Source organism: Mytilus trossulus, chromosome 11 (assembly GCF_036588685.1).
Source record: "Mytilus trossulus isolate FHL-02 chromosome 11, PNRI_Mtr1.1.1.hap1, whole genome shotgun sequence".
Taxonomy (NCBI): domain Eukaryota; kingdom Metazoa; phylum Mollusca; class Bivalvia; order Mytilida; family Mytilidae; genus Mytilus; species Mytilus trossulus.
The window spans coordinates 67,081,655-67,102,372 of record NC_086383.1 but is presented as its reverse complement, the minus strand read 5'-3'; the positions used below and the strand labels follow the sequence as shown (position 1 = coordinate 67,102,372).

At 32.0% G+C, this 20,718-nt stretch overlaps 1 protein-coding gene across 1 annotated transcript; it reads left to right on the top strand.

The window, feature by feature from the left end:
* The first annotated feature begins 12,377 nt into the window (after nucleotides 1-12,377).
* Nucleotides 12,378-19,791, top strand: LOC134690256 (uncharacterized). Its single transcript, XM_063550232.1, has 7 exons — nucleotides 12,378-12,438; nucleotides 14,334-14,496; nucleotides 15,726-16,013; nucleotides 16,727-16,793; nucleotides 17,450-17,520; nucleotides 17,712-17,789; nucleotides 19,484-19,791. Exons 1-7 carry the CDS (start codon nucleotides 12,403-12,405, stop codon nucleotides 19,789-19,791), a joined length of 1,011 nt encoding a protein of 336 aa, XP_063406302.1. The 5' UTR covers nucleotides 12,378-12,402.
* The last annotated feature ends 927 nt before the right edge of the window (nucleotides 19,792-20,718 follow it).

The following is a 20,718-nucleotide window of genomic DNA, read 5'->3' as shown; positions in this document are numbered from 1 at the left end:
CATCGTTCTGGTAGAATAGTAAATGTTGGCAAACACATACCGACGAACAGATTAATTCATGCTTGATAGATAACTATATCGGAAGAGTAAGTGTTGATATTTGATTCATTTGCTTCAGTAAAACAGTGGTTGTTTTGTAGTTTTCTATTTTTTGGCATCACACTTTAAGGTTACAAGGAAGTAATTATTTACATAGGCGACAATGGTAGCCTTATTTGGTCCTGCCTTTTCACTATCAAAGATCCATTAAAAAAAAATTCGAATTCTGAATTATCAACACCTTTGGGTGTAATTGCAATGGTCAAACACATATGGTGCCGCAGCTTTTTTGATAGAAAAATGGCATTTTTTAAGGGTACTCAACGGTTCCGGAATTTTCGAAATAGTATGAATGAAGAACACCCCATGCTTAATTTGGCACAGAAAATCTTGCTAGTCTTAGAGAGTTTTCTCTAAATTTCTCGCTATTTCTACACCAATAGCCAACACTCATTTCTCACTATTTCAATTTTAATTTCTAATTACCAAGGCAGCAGAAAATAAATTTACTTCTACCTATTATCTTGGATGTAAAATCTAGGTGGCGCCAGCGATCTATATTTACTTCCTTTTAACCTATACTGACATATATTGAAATAAAATCGGACAACCTTTACGTTAGTCGATTACTATATACTACTGCTGCTTAAGTTCAAAATTTTGGATTAAAGAGACAATTATTCACCATTTAAAATGACTTTCTTTACAGGTACCCCCCTTTACAGAAAACGTTACTTTTTACAGACTTGGGACCATTGACCAGCTCATTTTGACTGTTTGGTTATATTTAAAACGCTGTTTTTGATTAATGAAGTTCGATTGGGGTCTATTAAAGACTTTAGGCTGATAATTTAATAACTGTGTCCAAATTATATGTCTTTATCGCGAATATATGGACACCGTTGCATAAGAGTCAAAATATTTTATGAAATAGACTATAAAAATGCTGAAACTAAGAATTCATCATTGCTGTTATGTGTTTTATATGAATTGTGTTCAGAATATTCAATTCGACGATACTAAGGAGAAACATGTATAGCCTTTGATTTTTTTCCTAATTTTTAATATTTTACGGTCATTTTGGCACATTTTAGCCATTAAAAATACAAAAAAATCGCTAATATGAGCAAAAATAAGCCCCCCTTTTTTTAGATATGCATAAATACATTCAGTGTTATCGAGGATGAGGAGAAATTATTAAATACAGAGTCCTTGACAGAATTCTCGTTTTTACAGTAGCTCGATGAACCCTACCCCTGAGACAGAAGAACAAAAAAACAGTAAAAATTTGATATAGACTATAGTTTCACGGCGATCAGCAATTTTCTTCTGATATAGTTAATCACTTAGTACCTTACTAATTTACCGATCAAATTTCTAAAATATCTCGAAAAATACAGTGATGCGCCAGAAATCGTCATTTTGCTATACTGACACATATTGAAATAAAATCGGACAACCTTTACGTTAGTCGATTACTATATACTACTGCTGCTTAAGTTCAAAATTTTGGATTAAAGAGACAATTATTCACCATTTGAAATGACTTTCTTTACAGGTACCCCCCTTTACAGAAAACGTTACTTTTTACAGACTTGGGACCATTGACCAGCTCATTTTGACTGTTTGGTTATATTTAAAACGCTGTTTTTGATTAATGAAGTTCGATTGGGGTCTATTAAAGACTTTAGGCTGATAATTTAATAACTGTGTCCAAATTATATGTCTTTATCGCGAATATATGGACACCGTTGCATAAGAGTCAAAATATTTTATGAAATAGACTATAAAAATGCTGAAACTAAGAATTCATCATTGCTGTTATGTGTTTTATATGAATTGTGTTCAGAATATTCAATTCGACGATACTAAGGAGAAACATATATAGCCTTTGATTTTTTACCTAATTTTTAATATTTTACGGTCATTTTGGCACATTTTAGCCATTAAAAAGACAAAAAAATCGCTAATATGAGCAAAAATAAGCCCCCCTTTTTTTAGATATGCATAAATACATTCAGTGTTATCGAGGATGAGGAGAAATTATTAAAGACAGAGTCCTTGACAGAATTCTCGTTTTTACAGTAGCTCGATGAACCCTACCCCTGAGACAGAAGAACAAAAAAACAGTAAAAATTTGATATAGACTAGTTTCACGGCGATCAGCAATTTTCTTCTGATATAGTTAATCACTTAGTACCTTATTAATTTACCGATCCAATTTCTAAAATATCTCGAAAAATACGGTGATGCGCAAGAAATCGTCATTTTGCTTTAGGTTACAAGGAAGTAATTATTTACATAGGCGACAATGGTAGCCTTATTTGGTCCTGCCTTTTCACTATCAAAGATCCATTAAAAAAAAATTCGAATTCTGAATTATCAACACCTTTGGGTGTAATTGCAATGGTCAAACACATATGGTGCCGCAGCTTTTTTGGTAGAAAAATGGCATTTTTTAAGGGTACTCAACGGTTCCGGAATTTTCGAAATAGTATGAATGAAGAACACCCCATGCTTAATTTGGCACAGAAAATCTTGCTAGTCTTAGAGAGTTTTCTCTAAATTTCTCGCTATTTCTACACCAATGGCCAACACTCATTTCTCACTATTTCAATTTTAATTTCTAATTACCAAGGCAGCAGAAAATAAATTTACTTCTACCTATTATCTTGGATGTAAAATCTAGGTGGCGCCAGCGATCTATATTTACTTCCTTTTAACCTATACTGACACATATTGAAATAAAATGGGACAACCTTTACGTTAGTCGATTACTATATACTACTGCTGCTTAAGTTCAAAATTTTGGATTAAAGAGACAATTATTCACCATTTAAAATGACTTTCTTTACAGGTACCCCCCTTTACAGAAAACGTTACTTTTTACAGACTTGGGACCATTGACCAGCTCATTTTGACTGTTTGGTTATATTTAAAACGCTGTTTTTGATTAATGAAGTTCGATTGGGGTCTATTAAAGACTTTAGGCTGATAATTTAATAACTGTGTCCAAATTATATGTCTTTATCGCGAATATATGGACACCGTTGCATAAGAGTCAAAATATTTTATGAAATAGACTATAAAAATGCTGAAACTAAGAATTCATCATTGCTGTTATGTGTTTTATATGAATTGTGTTCAGAATATTCAATTCGACGATACTAAGGAGAAACATATATAGCCTTTGATTTTTTACCTAATTTTTAATATTTTACGGTCATTTTGGCACATTTTAGCCATTAAAAATACAAAAAAATCGCTAATATGAGCAAAAATAAGCCCCCCTTTTTTTTAGATATGCATAAATACATTCAGTGTTATCGAGGATGAGGAGAAATTATTAAAGACAGAGTCCTTGACAGAATTCTCGTTTTTACAGTAGCTCGATGAACCCTACCCCTGAGACAGAAGAACAAAAAAACAGTAAAAATTTGATATAGACTAGTTTCACGGCGATCAGCAATTTTCTTCTGATATAGTTAATCACTTAGTACCTTATTAATTTACCGATCCAATTTCTAAAATATCTCGAAAAATACGGTGATGCGCCAGAAATCGTCATTTTGCTTATACTGACACATATTGAAATAAAATCGGACAACCTTTACGTTAGTCGATTACTATATACTACTGCTGCTTAAGTTCAAAATTTTGGATTAAAGAGACAATTATTCACCATTTAAAATGACTTTCTTTACAGGTACCCCCCTTTACAGAAAACGTTACTTTTTACAGACTTGGGACCATTGACCAGCTCATTTTGACTGTTTGGTTATATTTAAAACGCTGTTTTTGATTAATGAAGTTCGATTGGGGTCTATTAAAGACTTTAGGCTGATAATTTAATAACTGTGTCCAAATTATATGTCTTTATCGCGAATATATGGACACCGTTGCATAAGAGTCAAAATATTTTATGAAATAGACTATAAAAATGCTGAAACTAAGAATTCATCATTGCTGTTATGTGTTTTATATGAATTGTGTTCAGAATATTCAATTCGACGATACTAAGGAGAAACATGTATAGCCTTTGATTTTTTACCTAATTTTTAATATTTTACGGTCATTTTGGCACATTTTAGCCATTAAAAATACAAAAAAATCGCTAATATGAGCAAAAATAAGCCCCCCTTTTTTTAGATATGCATAAATACATTCAGCATTATCGAGGATGAGGAGAAATTATTAAAGACAGAGTCCTTGACAGAATTCTCGTTTTTACAGTAGCTCGATGAACCCTACCCCTGAGACAGAAGAACAAAAAAACAGTAAAAATTTGATATAGACTATAGTTTCACGGCGATCAGCAATTTTCTTCTGATATAGTTAATCACTTAGTACCTTATTAATTTACCGATCCAATTTCTAAAATATCTCGAAAAATACAGTGATGCGCCAGAAATCGTCATTTTGCTTTATATACTGACACATATTGAAATAAAATCGGACAACCTTTACGTTAGTCGATTACTATATACTACTGCTGCTTAAGTTCAAAATTTTGGATTAAAGAGACAATTATTCACCATTTAAAATGACTTTCTTTACAGGTACCCCCCTTTACAGAAAACGTTACTTTTTACAGACTTGGGACGATTGACCAGCTCATTTTGACTGTTTGGTTATATTTAAAACGCTGTTTTTGATTAATGAAGTTCGATTGGGGTCTATTAAAGACTTTAGGCTGATAATTTAATAACTGTGTCCAAATTATATGTCTTTATCGCGAATTTATGGACACCGTTGCATAAGAGTCAAAATATTTTATGAAATAGACTATAAAAATGCTGAAACTAAGAATTCATCATTGCTGTTATGTGTTTTATATGAATTGTGTTCAGAATATTTAATTCGACGATACTAAGGAGAAACATGTATAGCCTTTGATTTTTTACCTAATTTTTAATATTTTACGGTCATTTTGGCACATTTTAGCCATTAAAAATACAAAAAAATCGCTAATATGAGCAAAAATAAGCCCCCCTTTTTTTAGATATGCATAAATACATTCAGTGTTATCGAGGATGAGGAGAAATTATTAAAGACAGAGTCCTTGACAGAATTCTCGTTTTTACAGTAGCTCGATGAACCCTACCCCTGAGACAGAAGAACAAAAAAACAGTAAAAATTTGATATAGACTATAGTTTCACGGCGATCAGCAATTTTCTTCTGATATAGTTAATCACTTAGTACCTTATTAATTTACCGATCCAATTTCTAAAATATCTCGAAAAATACAGTGATGCGCCAGAAATCGTCATTTTGCTTTAGGTTACAAGGAAGTAATTATTTACATAGGCGACAATGGTAGCCTTATTTGGTCCTGCCTTTTCACTATCAAAGATCCATTAAAAAAAAATTCGAATTCTGAATTATCAACACCTTTGGGTGTAATTGCAATGGTCAAACACATATGGTGCCGCAGCTTTTTTGATAGAAAAATGGCATTTTTTAAGGGTACTCAACGGTTCCGGAATTTTCGAAATAGTATGAATGAAGAACACCCCATGCTTAATTTGGCACAGAAAATCTTGCTAGTCTTAGAGAGTTTTCTCTAAATTTCTCGCTACTTCTACACCAATGGCCAACACTCATTTCTCACTATTTCAATTTTAATTTCTAATTACCAAGGCAGCAGAAAATAAATTTACTTCTACCTATTATCTTGGATGTAAAATCTAGGTGGCGCCAGCGATCTATATTTACTTCCTTTTAACCTATACTGACACATATTGAAATAAAATCGGACAACCTTTACGTTAGTCGATTACTATATACTACTGCTGCTTAAGTTCAAAATTTTGGATTAAAGAGACAATTATTCACCATTTAAAATGACTTTCTTTACAGGTACCCCCCTTTACAGAAAACGTTACTTTTTACAGACTTGGGACCATTGACCAGCTCATTTTGACTGTTTGGTTATATTTAAAACGCTGTTTTTGATTAATGAAGTTCGATTGGGGTCTATTAAAGACTTTAGGCTGATAATTTAATAACTGTGTCCAAATTATATGTCTTTATCGCGAATATATGGACACCGTTGCATAAGAGTCAAAATATTTTATGAAATAGACTATAAAAATGCTGAAACTAAGAATTCATCATTGCTGTTATGTGTTTTATATGAATTGTGTTCAGAATATTCAATTCGACGATACTAAGGAGAAACATGTATAGCCTTTGATTTTTTACCTAATTTTTAATATTTTACGGTCATTTTGGCACATTTTAGCCATTAAAAATACAAAAAAAATCGCTAATATGAGCAAAAATAACCCCCCCTTTTTTTAGATATGCATAAATACATTCAGTGTTATCGAGGATGAGGAGAAATTATTAAAGACAGAGTCGTTGACAGAATTCTCGTTTTTACAGTAGCTCGATGAACCCTACCCCTGAGACAGAAGAACAAAAAAACAGTAAAAATTTGATATAGACTATAGTTTCACGGCGATCAGCAATTTTCTTCTGATATAGTTAATCACTTAGTACCTTATTAATTTACCGATCCAATTTCTAAAATATCTCGAAAAATACAGTGATGCGCCAGAAATCGTCATTTTGCTTTAGGTTACAAGGAAGTAATTATTTACATAGGCGACAATGGTAGCCTTATTTGGTCCTGCCTTTTCACTATCAAAGATCCATTAAAAAAAAATTCGAATTCTGAATTATCAACACCTTTGGGTGTAATTGCAATGGTCAAACACATATGGTGCCGCAGCTTTTTTGATAGAAAAATGGCATTTTTTAAGGGTACTCAACGGTTCCGGAATTTTCGAAATAGTATGAATGAAGAACACCCCATGCTTAATTTGGCACAGAAAATCTTGCTAGTCTTAGAGAGTTTTCTCTAAATTTCTCGCTATTTCTACACCAATGGCCAACACTCATTTCTCACTATTTCAATTTTAATTTCTAATTACCAAGGCAGCAGAAAATAAATTTACTTCTACCTATTATCTTGGATGTAAAATCTAGGTGGCGCCAGCGATCTATATTTACTTCCTTTTAACCTTAAAATCAATAGATAGGTGTAAACACCTTTTAATTGTGTACGATAAGATCAGTACTGATCCATAACGCAGCATATTCATTTCAAATAATCGCTTCAATTCTTATAATTAAGGTCATCACTCAAGAAATTTTACGGTCGGCATCATGAGCTGATTGGTCATTATGACAAAAGTGTGTCAGAAATCATATTTAATATTCTTCCTCAGTCATAATAACCTTCCATCATTACCGGACTGAACAAAGAAATAACACGACGGATGCCGTATACGGTGCAGGAAATGCTTACTCTTCCGGAGCACCTGATTTTACCCCGGTTTTAAGCGGAGTTCGTGTTGTTTCTTAATTATTATTTATAACTGTTGATGTAAATGTCCTTTGGTTTTTAATGAGTCTTTGTTTACTCCTTGGTTGTGTTTGTTATTGTCTCTTACAATCATTTGTTCTTTTAAATTCAATACACTATATTGTGTATTTTACATGTACCTACTTACATTTGAATGTTTTGATTACGAAAAAAGTCGCGAGAGTGCAAGATGACATTTTTCCAAGAAGCACCTTTTGGTATTAAGGGGACTACCATTTGATATTCTGGGGGGGGGGGGGGGGGGGGCAGGAGGATTTGTTTTTGATCGGTTATTTATTTTTTGGAATCTGAGAGGACAGATTATTCATTTTCGGCACTATTCAAGCAAGATTATTCATTTTCATAAAAGCAAGGGACTGATTATTCATTTTCACAACTATATTTATGATATTCGAAAACATACAATTTTTAAAATAAATAATACATGTATAGTCAAGTTATTGTGTACCATTTAATCAAGATTAATCATTATCTCCTGCAGAAATTTTAAGATTCAAGATTTTATTCATATAAACCTCAGTCACATACATGTACTTGTGTACAAGAGGACAATATATACAAACATATTAAGATAATACATAGCGTGACAGGGCAAACGAAACACAAAATACATAGTATATATATATTATAAAAGACAATTGGTATAATTAGATTAAAAGTATACTTTTTTCACAAAATGAATCATTTATATTCTCAACCAATATACAATAACATGTATTGCATACATACATAGTATTATAGTTTAGTTTTACCTAACCTCTCTCAGAAGTATTGTCATACATCTTTAGCCGAGCGGAGCGAGGCAAAATGTTTTTTGAAGGGTTTGAAACCGGAAAAGGCCCAAAAGCTAAAGACCTGCTGAGTTATTTATTTTCAATACATTGCAAGTCAGGTAATTTATTTTCAAACTACCAAAGAACAAACCATTTATTTTTCTGATTATCAAGGCTGAGTTATCAAATGGTCGTCCCCTTAACCCAATTTGCATAATACTTGATGTCTGTCATTATTTTTTATTATACATGATTCAGACGAAGTTTTTTCACTCTGTTACAAACATTCAATAATCCCAATTTTTCAAATTCATTTACAGTGATTCGTTTACTTTAAGGAAGATAAGATATAGACCGTATAATTTTATTTTTAATAACCTGAAGTTTGTCTTTAAGTTTCTTTGATAAGCCTTCACTAACAAGAATAAGCATAATCAAGATGGCATTGTATGAATGTAGTACACAATGATTTCTAGATTGTTGAGACAAATGTTTTTTAAATCTATATAAATATTTTAGTCTTTGATAAGCTTTCTTTATAATAGTATCAACAACTTGTTCACCAGATACAAATTGTCCAAAATGATACCTTAATATTTCACATTTGATTAACCCTTAATTTATATTCTATCACATTCAATAGACAAATCATCTACATTAACATTGTTACAATAAAGTTTTATCTTTGAACCAAATAAATATGCTTTCCGTCTTTCCTAAATGTAGAGACAATTTATTATCAACTAGCCAATCTTTACATGATTTCAACATAAGCTTTCTAGAACTTATTTTTGGATCTGAATGTGAAAAAAGAATAAGGACAACAATACCCATGGTGTGTATGATATATCAAATCAATTTTACAATGAATGTGTGCAATTTTTAAAGTTTATTTACCTGGGTTGAATTGATTTGAATACACGAAAAATGTTCTTAAATTAAATACCGACGACTGTATTGTGCACATCAGGCTTGACAGATCACGTTTATGGAAACGTAAGTGTTTATATTTGAATCAGTTGCTTTATTATGCTTATGTTAATCAGTTGCTGTTTTGTAGTTTCATATTTGTCTGCATCAAACTTTGAAATCAAGTACGAGGGTGTAATTATATTTCAACTGTTGGTAATTTATCAGTTCTTGTTAATTCAATACACTATACGTGTACCTTCCTATATGTGTATGTATTGTTACAAAGTACTTTTTAAAACAAACGTAAGTGTTTATATTTGAATCAGTTGCTTTATTATGCTTATGTTAATCAGTTGCTGTTTTGTAGTTTCACATTTGTCTGCATCAAACTTTGAAATCAAGTACGAGGGTGTCATTATATTTCAACTGTTGGTAATTTATCAGTTCTTGTTAATTCAATACACTATACGTGTACCTTCCTATATGTGTATGTATTGTTACAAAGTACTTTTTAAAACAATCGTGAGAGTTCAAGGTGGCATTTAAGTATTTTTAAAGTATCACCTGTTGTTTTATTTCCTAAAAGTAATAATATTGATATTGAAAGCACACACAGTTTTGTAAACATGCAGATAATAGATAGATTATTGCACCAATCAGTTGAAGTTCAAATATAATAAGTATATTAAACGATACACAATTTATGTGCACATCTCCTTTCTACAACTCATTTGTGTGATTAGTTTTGTCATAATAAAATTGAGAATGGAAATGGGGAATGTTTCAAAGAGACAACAACCCGACCAAATAAAAAAAACAACAGCAGAAGGTCACCAACAGGTCTTCAATGTAGCGAGAAATTCCCGCACCCGGAGGCGTTCTTCAGCTGGCCCTTAAACAAATATATTCTAGTTCAGTGATAATGAACGCCATACTAATTTCCAAAATGTACACAAGAAACTAAAATTAAAATAATACAAGACTAGCAAAGGCCAGAGGCTCCTGACTTGGGATAGGCGCAAAAATGCGGCGGGGTTATACATGTTTGTGAGATCTCAACCCTCCTCCTATACCTCTAACTAATGTAGAAAAGTAGTTGCACTGTATTGAACAATTGTGTCAATAATTGAAAGACAAAAGGGGAAAATCAAGATAAACACTTGGACATTGAATTTGTTGTGATACCTTTATTTACCTGCGACATCATATTATATTAAAGGCGTATGATTAAATGCATCCTGTAATTTGATTGATACATTTGAATGGTGTCTATCCAAGATAGTCGTTGTGGTTCAATATATATATTATAACAATGATCATGTGATGATGGAGTGTAGTTGCAAACAAAAACAGCAAGTCATATCTTTCATTTGATAATTTCAGACACCTTTCGTTCGTTTGTTTGTAAGTATATTTACTCAGACGAAGGAGCCAACAGAACAAATCTACATTATGTATTAGTGTAAGTACTGTAATAGAATGAGGGATTTCCATCTTGTTTCAATAAATGAAGTCTTGTATACTCTTGAAAATCATTGCTTAATTTCTACATTCAATGTTTAAGTTCATATATTGTTATGATATGATTTAGCTCAAAAATTCTTATAAAGAAAATGATCTTGTCTACATACACACAAATACCACTGTGTTGGCCCTTCAATTCAATCTTATGTGTTCCTTGTTAATATTCTTCTTATGATACAATTCAAACAGACTAGTGTCTATATAACTAAGCATGAAATTTAGGAACATTAAAAACTTGGTTTAATAAAAACTACATGAGCTAATGTAAGGTGCCTTTGATTTCCTCCGTAAAACAGTAATTTGTGTTTTGGAATATGATTTGATTATTTGTAAATGGTTATTGACGTTCCATAAACGAGAGACGAGAGATACCAAAGAGACCAAAGTGAAAACGCCATTTAAAACAAAACAAGAAAAACAGACAAATACAAAACACAAAACATTACAGAAAAAACTAAAAAGAAACACAAACCCCTTATAAACTTGTATGACTATTCATTATTTATAAGATCTCATTATTTCTCTTCGCGGTGAAAGTTTGGTTTAATTTGAATCAAATTGAGGTTTAAGTAATGCCGTTGCAGTAACTATTTTGTCTTTGTTCGGATAAAACGATTTTCAAGTTATTGTTTTATTTTTGTTGATTAAACCTTTCAACTAGATGTCGACAGACCAAACATATAAATTGTCTCTTACTAGGTTGGCATTTCGGTGATATGTATACTGGGGCACTTCCTATAATATCAAATATATGAAATAACATGCTGCCGGAATAGGTCACATCTGCAGGCTTAAACATATGTTAATAGGTCGGAAAACTATCAGAAATATATGAAAAATCAATAAAATTCCATAACTTCTTCACTCATCTTTCTAGGTGTTGTCGGTTGTGTTTATATTATCAACCATTTTTACTCTTTGGACACATTGAAGATGGGGATAGGACGCAAAGGTATTGAAATTGACGTCATCCCCTTTAAACAACTAGAATCAAACGGTCGCCCCCTCCTTATTCAGGTTGTCATAACCATAGGCGGATCCAATGGGGGCCTGTGCTCCCCTTTTGTGGGAAAAATTTGGTTGATTATATAATGGATCATTGAAGCATGACTGGAGTCCCCCCCCCCCCTTTTTAGGAAAAGTTCTGGATCCGCCACGAATAACAAATGGAAAAAATGTCTGATTGTCACCTTTCAATTAGATGTTGACGTTTCAATAATCCTGCGTGTAAACTGAAAGCTCTGTCGGAAAGTGAAAGTTCCACCCAATTTCAAGTCGATCTCGATTATCACCACCAAACGTGCTGTCTATTTTGAGTAAAATCTTGACTGTTTATTCGTCTGTTTCAAAATTCTTCTGCTCACAATTGGTCTGTCAACTTCATTCCACTTCCAGCCATGCTTTCCATGTTGTTCACCGCCGGGGTTTACAATTCATCGAAAAGGGCGGTAAATTAAAATGAGGCACTTTGACGGAGTAAGCAAAGAGAGACAACTCCTGCGTGACGAAGACGACGCTTCAACGATAAAAAAATATTTGCTTATCTCCAAATTGATTCATAACATTTAATGTAAAAAATCAATGCTTTACATTTTGTTAGAATAGTTTGAGACCTTGTTAAAACTTTCGGAATAACAAAAAATCCAATGCGATTGATAAATAAAAGCAGTGTATATATAATTATGACAAGGAATCCTACAGTAAAACATGCATACGATTTTTTGTTTTTTTGTAGATTGACTTGACTCTGTACACTTTCTATGATGAAAACACTATTCCTAGGTTGGTTTTATCAGGTAAGAAAATTTCTGTGTCCTTACTTTGTGAAGAACCACACTGATTTCATGTGTTAGGCGAAGCCAAGGTTGACAATGTTCAAGATGCTAATAAACCTAGACGAGGGTCAGTGAACGCCATACTTAACTCCAATTATACACAAAAAGCTAAAGTAAAAATAATACAAGACTTACAAAGGTCAGAGGCTCCTAACTTGGAACAGGCGCAAAAATGCGACGGGTTTAAACATGTCTATTAAATCTCAACCCTCCTCCTTTACCTCTAGCCAATTTAAATAAGTAAATGCATAACAAAAAGCACATTAAAATTCAGTTTAAGTGAAGTCCGAGTCTGATGTCAGAAGATGTAGCAAAAAAAATTAAACACAATGACAATAATACTCAAATAACAACAGACTACTAGCAGTTAACTGACATGCCAGCGTCAAAATTACAATTATACTGGTTTAAAGCTGATATCGTCATCATATGAATATAAGGCACAATCCCTCCCGTTAGGGTTTAGTATCATACCATTATATGATATATGAATATGAGAAGAACACAACTCGTGTCATGCCAGCAACTTGTTTTTAAATAAATGTCTTTAATTCCGATGCAAAGACCATATAAGTGAATCAATATTTAAGCCAAAATATACAATCTTAAATGACCTGACAACAGTATCGTAACTATCTCCATTCTTAATAAATTTATTTAAAGGTTTTGCTAGCTTCTGTGGTGAATACTGACATTTGTGTGCTTTATAAAGAATATTACCATAAAAAAACTGTATATCAGTCTATATCACCTATTTAAGCAGAATGTTATTGCTCATATCTGTAAATTGCAAGACAACATGCTTTCAATAAATTTTCAAAATCGAATAAAGAAGTATATCGATATGCTGTCATAAATTTCCAAAAACTGACTGCAGTAAAGGAATTTGATGAACGGTTCTGGGTTTTAACAGGCATGCTTCATATTTCGATACAAAAATAAAGATTGGACCAACTTGATTCACCAATAAAATAACAATCTTCTACGATATTAATAAAACTAGTAAAATCCAATCATAGCAGACAAGCTATTTTATTTTATATTTTACTGTTGACTATTCGGTTACTTTGTTTTAAAATATCCTTCGTGCTTTTGGGGAATTATATTAAACGAAATGAATTACTTGTGTATGAACATTCAATGTTTGGGAATAAAGTATTTGTTTTTGTCATTGCAATGTCATATTTTATTGACTGTCATACATTTTACATCTAATATTACAAGCTCAAGCCGTAACATATGTATATTAAGGAAGTTCGCTACTAAGTTTCATAATAGGCTTTTCATAACACAAGTACAAACTGATAGGGGATTAATAAGGAAAATAGCAAAAAGCATAATTATGTAGGTCAATGTGCCTGTTTTCAAGATATTAGCCATTGAAATTTTGGCGGAAAAATATTCTATCTTGATTTTTCATAGCTTTATCATTGACAAGTTTACGTTCTCAAAAACTATTAAAAAAAAATTGGGGGACATGGGCAAAAGTTTTTAAGGCATTCAAAATGATAAAACAAGAGGATATTGAAAATATGAAAAAAATGACAAGCGAACATCCTTAAGTGTCAAATGATATCTATATATTGTAATACTATACATTTAAATTTAACACGTTTAGTGTGAATAAACGGTGTCTATGAACATGTAAAAAAAAAATAGTTGTTCCATACCCATTGCTTTAATGAGACAAAAGAAAAGGGAAAATTTGTTAATATAACAACAAGCATTGGTATTTCGGTGATTTTGTTTATATTAATCACGTTGATATGATAATACTTTATAATATAATTTGATATGTTGATTACAGATATGATCACAATGAAACAGTGTTCGAATTAACTCTTGGTATTTTTAAGCTCGTTGTTGTTACGTTGGTATATGAACTAAGATGTCCAGCGCCAGGACATTGGCGTCTGAGAGCAAGAAAGTTTTATTGTGGTGAGAGCTATGTATGTTTATTACGTTCACCCGAGAATTCGTATCGTGAGACCTGTGATGGACTCGATTATAGCAGCACAGGTAAAACTTTTATTATTTATTAACCAATCATATAGTCTCTATCTAAGAAAAAAAATCAAATACGAGCCTTTTATATAATCATGAGAAAGCGATAGACGCAATCTACCAAAGTGATATTAAAACTCAATGTCGAAAAAGAAACTTACCCTTGTATAGGTTTATTAGCATCTTCAACAATGGACTCTCTCTAACATCGTTAACCTTGGCTTCGCCTAAGTTGGCAATTTTTTACTGTTTAACAACCGGCTCTTTCATCAAATTAGTCACACGGAAAAAGTCAAATCACAAAAATACTAACTCAGAGGAAAATCAAATTGGAAAGTTCCTAATCATATGGCAAAATAAAAGAAAAACACGTCAAAAACGATTGGACAACAACTGTCATACTTCTGACTTGGTACAGGTATTTTCAAATGTAGAAAATGGTTAATTAAACCTGGTTTTATAGCGCTAAACCTCTAACATTGTACGACAGTCTTATCAAATTCCGTTATATTTACAATGAAGCGTTAAATAAACAGACATGATAAAAAAAATAGTCAAAATATGGATACAGCAATCAGCATCGTTTTATAATTTAAAAGAAACAATTTCGCGTGTCTGACTTCAGAAAATTTATACATCACACATTTTTGTCGTTCAATGTTTATACAAACAATTTTAAAATTTCACATGGGCAATGTTAGCATGCAGGGTTAAAAAATTCGAAGTACTTACTTTTGAAGTTCACTTCGCTTCACTAATAAATCAATTCTGACGTATTTTCTAATTTATAATAGAAATATAACATAATGGAAAAAAACAATAACATTCAACAGTAAAATTAATATTTATAATAGGACAAAGACAAAGGAAAAAAACAATATAACACGTTGTTAAGATGATAAACAACGTCAGTACGCAGAATATATACACCAAGAACATCATGTATTATTTGCGAAGTTGATACGAAATATTTATATAAATACTAAATCGTAATGTGTGTGTGGCCGTAGTGACATTTCATATTCAAAGAACGTAGTTTTGTTGTTTTTCACATAGCTTAATATACTGTCTTGCTTTTCGTTATTCCTGAAGACAACTCGGTAACCTATTGTTGTTTATTGCTGTGTCTTTTGTCTTTTTTTTTATTTGTTATCTTGCAATCAAAGCACGTTTTTCTATTTGTTATTGTAATTTTTTTTATAATGCAAGTAGTCTATATAAACTTACTGCTATTTCAATTATAGGCAGCAAACTTATATTCGAACCATATTTCAACAGAGCAGGATGCAGCTATAAACGGTATCAGCCTTTCCCATTTTCAACTGATGGTAACAATAAGTGTGTTTATCAAAAGTCATTTTGTAATGAAGAGGGTCAAATCGTCCACCGTGAAGGAAGTATGATAAATGATACAACTTGTGGATGCGATTCTTCACAAGGGTACATATTTGTTACCAAGCCAGAGCACAACTGTTACTGTATACCATCAAAAGAAGATTGCACTTGTCATAAGCTATCTTGTAATGATAAAGGTAAATGTTGATATTCGACTTCACGTTAATCTATACTCTCAGACTTTGACCTCCATAGTTACAAGATAATTTGTGGCAGCGGCAGTCTTCCTCTGTAATTATCTTGTAACTATGGAGATCAATTAGTCCTTTATACTTCTGAAAAATCTGTATTGATAATAAGGGATAATAATACGCATCTTCAATTTGGTTTCAGTTTCTAGCATTGCAAATCAAATGGATTTGTTCCCTCTTAAAATGCGAATTTGAACTATGAATTCAATTAAGTTTTAAAATCTTACGTTTAACCATCATTTTCGACATACGAGTATTCCTGTCAGATATATGGCAGTTGTCCATTGGTATCTGTTTGATGTGTTTGAGCTTTTGATTCTATCATTTGATTGTAGTGCTTAATTTTACCTCGGGGTTCATTTTTTTTTTATTTTACTTTTATCGCATTTCTTAGTTAATTCAACTTACATAAATTATCCACATTATTAGTGTATCTGCTACGAAATATAAGCAAAAAGAAGGTTTTAAAACCTCAATGTCAAGGCACACAATCCCTCTATTACATGTAACAGCAATAAACGTAAGTTTTTCTACTTCGATTTGACTGATGATAATGTCAATTTACATGACAATCTTCAAAATGTATATAATATATTACGTAATTGTCATAATAATTTTCAATCCTATTAGATTCTTTCATTGTTTTTTTGCACTTGCAGATACACTTTGTCCTTTTATTGGTTCTGCTGTTCGGAATGTATCTTGTCCAAAAATTTTAATCAGACCGTAAGTTTATTGATTATATGATAAAAATAATTCAGTAAAACCATATAATATCACAGTAGTAGCTTACTATTTTTAATAATTGGATTTTATTTCACATAATAAGAATCGTTTTTCAATAGTCCACTTTCGAGTTCATTTGTCATCGGCAAAAACTAGTCAATTATTCGCGCCTTTATGACGTCATTTACCAGATAGAGGGGATCGCCTGTATCCCTGCACTATTTACGTTCATCAAGCGTCTTAGTGATCGTCATTGTGCAGGATAAAATAGAAATAATGGTTGTTCTGTAGGTACTTAATGACAATTCCCTAATGACAGCAGTGCTGATTGTCAATTTTGATAATTTAATTTGCTGAATAATTCGTACAATATAGAATTATAGTTTTCCAAACACATTGAAATGGAAGTTACGACGCCCCTACACGCACAAATGACGTTCACTAAAACCAGAATTTTTGACGGAAATGCATCGAACTCGAAAGTTGTCTATTCGTGTAAACAGTAAAAATCAATAAAGTGTTGTTGGCTATAAAAATCCAAGGCATGCAAACCACAATTATTGAGTTAGGTACGCTGTTTTCTGTATAATTAGTTGAAGTTTTTATATTTATTTTCCATTTAAATTAGTGATTCTTTCGTAAATATCTTTCCACAGGTCAACACAAAAGAATGAGTCCTCGACATCCGTAGACATATTTAATGACGTTAGAAGTAGTTATTATGAAGGTACGTAACTATCTCATGTAAGTCCTTTAAACAATTACAATAAGTATTCTAATCAAATTTAGCGAGAATAAAAGAATTTCATATTAAGGTTATACCTCTCATAATGTTGGATGCTTTGTATCAAAAAACACTTACAGGATCAACAGATGTAGTGAACTGAAAAATATGAACAGTAATCTTTCTCGTTACAGGAAGGAAATATAGATTAACATGTTTTTACTTCAGCACATCATTAGTAATTGTTATGATCACTGTTTTAGCTGTAAATGGTATGTATATTTTCTGAAAGAACTGAATATTCGACTAACAAAACTCATCAGCTTATGTTTCTTAATTCAGCTTACTTTGTGAAAAATTATACCGAGTCAAGTAAAAAATACACCGAAGAGGATATCCCTTTTAATTGACAACATGTTTGTTAAATTTAGAGGTTTCAGACAATTGGAATCCCAATGGGTACCAATTACGCTCCTTAACTTTTAAATTTGTTTTTATATTCCTATGAAGCAGAATTTATCCAAGGGCTTGTACAGAAAGGAGAAAATAAATTAGACCATTTTTTTTATTTCGTCTTTCGGTATATATTGATGATGTACTGTCTCTAAATAATAATAGTTTCAGGGATCACTTCAATTCAATATATCCAAATAAACTTAAAATTACAGATACTACCACCACAGATATATCTGCTTCATATTTAGACCTTCTTCTCGAAATGACTACTGATGGTAGGTTGAATACCAAATGATGATGATTTTAATCTTCCTATAGTCAACTTTCTATTTCTGTGTAGCAACCTTCAAACGGCACCAGCATATGGAGTATATGTGTCTCAATTGATACGTTACTCTAGAGCTAGCTCAAAGAACGTTGATTTTGTTGAACGAGGAATATTGCTTTCTCAAAAGTTGCTAAGACAGGGCTATGAAACAATCAAATTAAGGTAATCACTCAAGATATTTTACGGTCGCCATCATGCTCTAACTGGCCATTATGACAAAAGTGTGTCAGAAATCATATCTGATATTCTTCCTCAGTCATAATAACCTTCCATCATAACCGAACTGAACAAAGAAATAACACGACGGGTGTCGTATACAGTGCAGGAAATGCTTACCCGTCCGGAGCACCTGATTTCACTCCCGGTTTTTAGTGGAGTTGGTGTTGTTTCTTTTTTTTTATTATTTATAACTGTTGATGTAAATGTCCTTTTTTTTCGTGAGTCTTTGTTTACTCCTTGGTTTTAATTGTTATTGTCTTTTCAAGATAAATATTATGTTCGATAACAATAAAATGTCATGCTTTTGATAAAGAGGTGAAAATATCTGGCAAAAACTACCCTGATCATACATAATTCATATGAAATCTTTCTCACTATGTTATAAGGGAATTTAAAATAAAATCAATGACAAAGCTGAAGTTTTTAACTTTCCAGTTGTAATTTTTCTATATTTAAGCAATACCATACCATCTGCTCCATTGGATGGCTTTTACATATTTGTGCAAACTTTACGCGTGTTCTCCCTATGCAATGCAGGCGTGATCCTTTCCTCAAACAGCTCCGAGACATTTAAAAGGAAGGAGGACATATTGATTGACTGGGGCATGAGACACTTACCCTGTCAACGCTCTATAATCCTTGCACCGAAAAACTAGAACATAAAGTCGTTTGCAATGGCATGGGATATCATTTACTTTTATAAAAGTTTTTTTTTAAATCACTCTGAGCATTATTTGTCTTTTTTCTATAAATTTGTAAAGTAGTTTGAGTCTGTATGAGTGTATATTTTACACAATGAGGAGTAATGATCTCTCAATGTTTCTCGATTAATTGACATTTTATTTGTAACTTCATTATTTTCGGTCATGTATTCATATTATTTCATGTTTTGGTAGTACTTTTATTTTATTTGATACTGCACATGTGAGGAATTTAATGAAATACCATTGTAAATATTTGTAGGATTATCAGAGTGGCCCGATGTTTTATATATCGTTCGTACAAAACAATTCTTGGTAGATCAAGATGTATCTGGTAACTCGTCGGCAGGCAATTCAATAGAAATTGAACGATTACAAAACGAAAAGAACAGAACCGTAATGGAAAAACTTTTATCAGGAGACGAAAACGATTATAACGAATTTATCACATTCCTAAAAGAACATACGGAATATGTTGACCTCGTTTATGGAATAGAAAACACAGTTGTTACAGATGACGATAGGATAGCATTTCTAAATTGTCAAAGGAACACTGAAAAAAGAAGATAAAACATATTATTCAGAGCGGCAATATGAACGATGATTAAATTATGTATGACCATGTGTGAACGAAACTTTTAAAAATTATTGAGACAAAACTCAATTTCGGAGTTGTTCCTTGAATACTTCAAAAGTACAATTTTGAAACTTTGTGTAATTCATTGCTATGAACAAAACTAGAATACGCCCGCAGAACCGTCGACTGACTTAAAGTAACTTTACCTTATTTGAAGCCTTGATTTCGAGCATTCGTATTGTCCTCTGATAAATTCATGCTGGTTGTAAGGGGCAGTTTATTTGCTTACAGAATATTTTTCTATTTTAACCCGTCTCATTTTTCTTCTACAATGAACTAACAATATTTTTTTTCATATTGTTTCTCTTAATTAACCAAAATAAATAGTTATATTGTAGTGCAAGAAAAAAAATTGTTTTACAGCGTACACTTGTGTGCCATAGACATAAAACAACTACGGAAAAAGTTCCAGTTTTTCCTGATATGGGAGGAATTTTCGGTATTACTTGACTGGGCAGGGTTTAACCGGTTCCATTATTTAATAACAGTACCTCTATAGAAAGGTGTGTCCGGATAAAGTCATCAATGAAGTGGCCAGTTATTTGTTCATTATCATACACTCAGTTCATATATATATATATCCGTTTGGTGACACTGATCTATATGTGATTAGAAATCAATAATAATTATAACAGTTACTGCTATTACTACCCTTATTACACACATCTTCAAATAGACTGTCCTTATGCAAATTAAAACGTATGTGAAAAATAATAAATGCTATCCGGTCTTTGAAAAAACGTCAAATTCCATATTTAAAACACTGTGGGATAAAATCCCTGTATAAAAAAACTAATAAGATATGAAATGTTTGTCAACTCTTCGCGATAAGCATTTTGTTGTTCCTGAGAAAGAAACGA

Coding starts and splice junctions, on each gene's coding strand:
- LOC134690256 (XM_063550232.1), top strand. CDS start 12,403: ATGATGAAAACACTATTCCTAGGTTGGTTTTATCAG. Junction 16,014..16,726: donor GCTATCTTGTAATGATAAAG/GTAAATGTTGAT, acceptor TTGCACTTGCAG/ATACACTTTGTCCTTTTATT. Junction 17,790..19,483: donor CACTGTTTTAGCTGTAAATG/GTATGTATATTT, acceptor AAATATTTGTAG/GATTATCAGAGTGGCCCGAT.